Source organism: Pelobates fuscus, chromosome 6, assembly GCF_036172605.1.
Source record: "Pelobates fuscus isolate aPelFus1 chromosome 6, aPelFus1.pri, whole genome shotgun sequence".
Classification (NCBI taxonomy): Eukaryota; Metazoa; Chordata; class Amphibia; order Anura; family Pelobatidae; genus Pelobates; species Pelobates fuscus.
In genome coordinates, this window is record NC_086322.1 from 110285689 (window position 1) to 110292289 (window position 6601).

General features: G+C 34.1%; 1 protein-coding gene across 1 annotated transcript in view; it reads left to right on the top strand.

Annotated features, from left to right (window-relative positions):
- Window positions 1-6394, top strand: part of VEGFC (vascular endothelial growth factor C) — a 145442-nt gene extending 139048 nt beyond the window's left edge. Inside the window, exons 6-7 of the mRNA XM_063460009.1 lie at window positions 3233-3566; window positions 5409-6394. Of these exons, the coding sequence (XP_063316079.1) occupies window positions 3233-3566; window positions 5409-5523 (449 nt within the window). The 3' untranslated portion in view covers window positions 5524-6394. The remainder of the gene's footprint in view (window positions 1-3232; window positions 3567-5408) is intronic.
- Window positions 6395-6601: the final 207 nt, after the last annotated feature.

A 6601-nucleotide genomic window follows, 5' to 3' on the forward strand; every position in this document is an offset into this window, starting at 1 on the left:
CACACACAAATGGCACTTACACTGACGATATAATTGTTGTGATACGTTTTACTGTTTTGAAACACTAATATTTGTGTTCAGCGAAGTCTCCTGAGTATAACAGTACCCCTCATGTACAGGTTTTATGGTGTTTTCAAAAGTTACAGAGTCAAATATAAGGTTTGCGTTTCAGTTTTTTCACATTAAAATTCGCCAGGTTGCCTTTGAGACCGTATGGTAGCCCAGGAATGAAAATTATCCCCATGATGGCATACCATTTGCAATAGTAGACAACCCAGGGTATTGCAAATAGGGTATGTTCAGTTTTTTTAGTAGCCACTTAGTCACAAACACTGGCCAAAATTTGCGTTCAAATTAGTTTTTTGCATTTTCAAATATTAACACTAACTTTGGCCAGTGTTTGTGACCAAGTGGCTACTAAAAAAGACTGGACATACTCAATTTGCAATACCTTAGGTTGTCTACTTTTGCAAATGGTATGCCATCATGGGGGTAATTCTTATTTCTGGGCTACCATATGGTCTCAAAGGCAACGTAACCAATCTGGCGAATTTCAATGTAAAAAAACTGAAATATGTAACATGCTATATTTGACCCTGTAACTTCCCAAAACACCATAAAACCTGTACATAGGGGGTACTGTTTTACACGCGAGACATCGCTGAATACAAATATGTGTATGGTATTGCAGTAAAAGCAAACAGTATTATGACATTCACAGTTAGAATGTCACGTAGAACTAAAAAAATTTAAAAAATTCTTATTTTCTCCCATTTTTTAAATATTTTTTTCATATTAAATTATGTTCCATACCTAAATATTTGATGTTAAACGAAAGCCCCGTTTCCCCTGAATAAAATGATATATAATAATGGGGGGTGCATTTAATATGAAAGAGGTGAATTATGGTTGGACAGACATATAGCGCAAATGCCAGGTTTTGTTTACGTTTTTTTGGATCACAACTTGTACATTTGGCTGCGGTTTTAAGGGGTTAAATGTTTTACTCTGAAAGGACCAATATATTATATTAGAAAAAGCAATATATATATATATATATATATATATATATATATATATATATATTTATATATATATATATATATAACATAACTCTATTATCTGGGGTGGCAAGACATAGCCTTACATATTACATGCGACAATATATGGCGCAATGACTTATGGGGCTGGCATAGATTTTTTTTTCCAGGGCTGCTTTGTATCCCCAGTCCGGCCCTGGTACGAAGTGTGATCTGTCTTAACCTGGTGCTTTGAGACTCCAATTGGAGAGACACATGTGCAGACCCTTACAAATAACATAAAACATGAAATAATGACATTAAACATAACAAAACTCAATTTAAATGAAACTAACTGAACGATCAGCAATTATGTGTAGGCATCCAGTAGAGATCATGACAGAAAAGCAAGCCTTGGAGAGGTCACCTGTCTCTGTCGCCTCAGGTAACCTTCGGCATTGGTTGGCTGCTACCAGCTTCCGGTCAATCCTACAGGGTAAAATGATTGCATGTTCTCCATGCTCCAGCACGGTGTAGCTTGTAGTTTAGTACAGGTTCTGCAGTTGTTAGGGAGATTCCCAATGTCGAGGCGATTTTCAACTCAGATCACTGCTGTCCCTGTTTAAACTGTTCCACTACTGCAATTAAATCATGGTAATTCTCCTTATAGGAGTCTGTGTCCTCTTTAACCACCCTTACATGGCCCTCCAGAGACAAAATCTCCTCTTGTATATTTGATAAATCTGTTGTAAACACATGGGGTGGGCGGCAGCATTGTAACATGGCTGTGTAATACAAAAGCAAATACAACTATTTAAAATTGGATTTGGTATAGTGCGCAAGTAACGCTTTCTTTGTTTTTTTTATTTATCTACTTTTCTCACTTTATTTTATTTGTGGTGTAGTTTCTATATTATTGAGTATTTGGAGGACACTTGTTTTTAAAGTGTTTTGTACTTATATATTTTTTTTTTAATTCACAAAGCTCCAAAATAATTTTGCTGTAATTTCCACTCATAATTATATCTGTTGCCTAAGGTGTGGAAGTAAAATAAATTGAGTACAAGTGTTTCAAATAAACTAAATTTGATTTTATCAGTCAACTTTACAAAAGTTTTATTTCACTCAGTGATTGGAATTTTAGACATTCAAAACACCCAACACATTTTATTCATATTAAGTTGTGTTCCATATATAAATATTTGATGTGAAATGAAAGCCCTATTTCCCATGAAGAAGATTATATATAATAGCTGTGGATGCACTTTGTACGAAAGAGGTAAATTAAGGTTGAACAGACATTTAGCTTAAATTATAGGTTTTGTTTTGGTTTTAATTGGTCAGAACGTGTACAATTGCCTCCGTTCTTAAGGGTTTAACCCCTTAAGGACCAAACGTCTGGAATAAAAGGGAATCATGACATGTCACACATGTCATGTGTCCTTAAGGGGTTAATTGATGAGGCTCTATGAATAAATTCATAGGAGACCCGACATGCAGTGTCTATGTAAAACGCAGGTTAAATTAAACTCTTCTGAAATATATGAATTAGTGGGTCTTAGAGTGGTCGGACTTAACGTAAATAAAGAATGGTCAGAGACAAGTCAAGGTCAGGGATAGAGAATGTGAAAAGTACAATAAGAGGGGCTAATAGGTCAAGGATTACAGAAAGAATAATAGCCCATAACAAGCTGCACTCTCTGGCTACCAGTATTTGGAAACCACGACAGGGCATAGAAGAAAATCTAAAATGGGTTTAAATGGCCCTACAGTGTCAGGGATAGGTCTGAGCTGCCCTTGTGACACTAAAACGTGCATGCGTGTCGATAATGCACCTATGCGACACTATTAACATTAGTGGAGGCGGAGCTATAAATGGGCTTCATAGCTCAGTGCCCAGCGGCCATCTGAAAGCCACATAGATTGGGATCTTTATTGAATGCCCTGGATCGGCATCTGCCGTGAGGTGAGTCTTTGTCTGGGGTTAAAGTTAGCGTGACCTCGTCGATCAGGTACAGTCACGTGACCATGCCTGTCCGGCACTGTGACATCCAGACAATATAACCACGTCAATTAAGTTTATCCAAAATTAATAATATGTTTCATCTAATAAATGACGGTTATAAATAAATAAATAAATTGTTTTTTAAAGGTTTTTTTGTTCTGTATTGGCTAAATAAAGTATTTTTTTTTTTTTTTTTTTTTTTTTTTAGAATCAGCAGAAGAATTTAGCGACATATGTGGACCAAACAAAGAACTGGATGAAGAAACTTGTCAATGTGTTTGCAAGGGAGGTTTACTACCTTCAAGCTGTGGGCCCCACAAAGAACTGGATAGGACATCATGCCAGTGTGTTTGCAAAAATAAACTTCTATCCACTTCATGTGGTCCCAACAAAGAGTACGATGATGAAAGATGCCAGTGTGTTTGTAAAAAGACTTGTCCAAAACACCAGCCTTTGAATACTGCAAAATGTGCTTGTGAATGCTTAGAATCTCCGAATAAATGTTTCCTAAAAGGAAAGAGATTTCACTCTCAAACATGCAGGTAAATTATAGAAAATAAATATATGTGAATTTGACAAATCCTTTTTTTTCTGTAACATGAAAGGGGTTAAAGGGATCATTACTAGAGCTTCTGTGTCACTTATGAATTATTTATACTGTATATGTAGAGCTTTTTATATAAGAATTTAATGAAGCATAAAAAAAAAAAAATTGTTTGGCTATGTGACACTATTCATAAAGGAAGATAAATAGTCCGGGAACTACAGGACTCTTCTTATCCCAGATGTAATAATTAACCAAATTTGTATTAGTTTAGTTTCTATGATATTCTGTGCTTAAAGGGGAACTGTCAATTCCACTTGTGTTTTTAGGCTACATTTACTTCCTACATTTAACAAACCTACCGGTATATTTGCAAGGAGTAAAAAAATAACTCTAAATGTAGAAATCCATTTCTCTTTATCCTGAAGTCAGGTGCCTCCATCTTAGTTAAAAAAACAATATTAAGATATACCTGAAATATAAGATTGAGAAACAAATCATAGGGTAATACAGTCGAAACATTTAAAATCTCAAAATGTCAAGGTTGCACTCACAAAAATCAGACAATTTTGGGGCTCATCAATATGGTATACGCTCCAGGAGTTCAGCATTTTCAAATATTCGGAACACCCATATAGAAAGAAAATCAGGACAAATATAGTACAACACTGTGCTAAAAGTATTAAACATACTTAATTATGTTACACTTACAGGAAAAAAGTTTTCTTGTAAGTGTAACATAATAAAGTGTGTTTAATATATAGAAAAACATCTTATCTCCTGCTCTGTTAATAGCTTGTTAGACCCTGCAGAAGCCTCCAGTGTAATTTTTTTTCTGTATGGTTGTTCCGAATATTTGACAACGCTGAACTCCTGATGAGCCCAAAGTTGTCCAAGTTTTGTAAATGCAATCTTGAAATTTTGAGATTTTAATTGTTTTTACTGTATTATCCTATGATTTGTTTCTCAATTTTATATTTTAGGTATATCTTAGTTTTGTTGTTTACTGTTTGAGGATTAAGAGGAATCCTTTGTTATACCTAACTTAAAAGGGTAAATACCATTTCATTTTTCTGATTGTGATTATACTTCAACTTGGGTTTTTTTTTTAACTTTGTTTTAAGTGTGTATATATTCTGCCTCCATCTTAGTTCCCTGTCAGTCATTGTTAAAAGCTATGTCCTTTGCACCTGGCAGTCAGGAAACGTTTTCAGTTTTAAAGAATTTCAGTCAACGATTTTTAGGTTGGATTTTAAATTTAGGTTAAAAAAATGACAGATCAATCTAAAAAATTGTCAGGGAGGCACTAAAATAGAGGCTAAAATGTGCCTATAGAGTCCCTTAAATATACAAAACTAAAAAAAACTCTAAATCTGTAAATTTGGTATGAAGTGGCCATAGCTACTAGAATTGTACACAGCAAACATCTTTCAGTTTTTACGAATAGCTATAGTTTGTATTTTTGATGTTTGTTGTTTCTGAAGAATTTTGGTTGAAGTTAGATTCAAAGTTCTGAGATTGAAAATCACACCAATTTCTGACTGAAAGGAATCTCCAAGTCTAGAAGAAAGAATAGAGAAATCATGCAGAAAAGAGAATAATTAATATATTTTACAGGTTGAGTAGGGTGAAGGGAGCAGGTGACTCCCCAGCAAAATAAGGTATTTATTTGTAACGCAGGAGAGTTCCTTTAAACTTATGGATTTAAGAACATCTGATAGAATGCAACATTTAAAATATTCAAGTGGTTTCCTGTGTCTTCTAAACTGAAAAATGTAATCCATGAAAGCGTTAAAATCACTTCTTATTCATCATTTTTCTTACTGTGCTTATTTTCTAGTTGCTACAGACCCCCGTGTGCAGTTCGATCGAAACGTTGTGACCCTGGTTTTTTGTATAGTGAAGAAGTTTGCCGCTGTGTCCCTACATATTGGAAAAGACCACATATGAACTAATTACATTATTAGAAAATATGCCTCAAATGCTTCCACAGAGCAAGGGAAACTGATTCTAGCATTGGATTACTTTTACAGTTAAACCCCCAAATGGGCAAAGAGACACTTTGTGCATTCTGTAAAAGCTTGGAAATCAGGTTAAAAGATGAGCTCAGACTTCTGTCATTTTAAGGACTCAATGGGACTTTTTTGTTGCCAATGACAAAGCAGCCCAGGTTTCTCCCTGTGATTTTTATTAAAATGACTATATAATTTATTTCCACTAAAAATATTGTGCAGAATTTGTGTTTATAGCAGTTACAATGTAAAAGTGCACTGTGATCCATATTTTTATATCATGTAAAGTATGTTTAAAATAAAAAAAAAAAAACTGTACTATAAACCACCAAATATGGTCAGTAAAACTCAGTATCACTCGAGAGCATCGGAAAAACTATATTTTACCAAACTTTACTATTTACTTTTTTTAAAAGGTGGAAGAGATATCCGGGATGTGGTAAATTGAAGATGGCAATTTTGTACTCCAATGAGAAGTTTATCAATTAAAGAAAACAATCTAAGCACCAAAACCCTCAAGATCATAATGCGTAGATGCTGCCACTGTTAACCAACGACGTTAATAATGCAGTTTAATTGCAATTCAGTTTTCACTTTCATTACCATTCGGTGTTTGGCAAATAAACCTTTGAGATCTTCTGGATCCTTTAAATGACAAGTGTTCCTAAAACTTTAAATCCTTCATCATAGTCAACAGGAACTTGACTTTGGAGCCTACGATCTATGCACTAAAAATAAAGCAAACATATGTGAACAAAGTGTTTAAATAACCTGGAATTGTTCATGTTAGTCCAATAAAAAAGGTATCATTGCATACCGCAATACTCTGGTATTTTGGCATCTTGTCTATTGGACTAATCCTGATAATCCAATATTCACTATATATATATATATATATATATATATATATATATATATATATATCCAATAATTCAGCCATAATAGTTCACTAATTCATCTTTAGTACATGTTCCATGGCAATATGTAGATATTTAGACAATATGCCCTGGTTAAGCATATT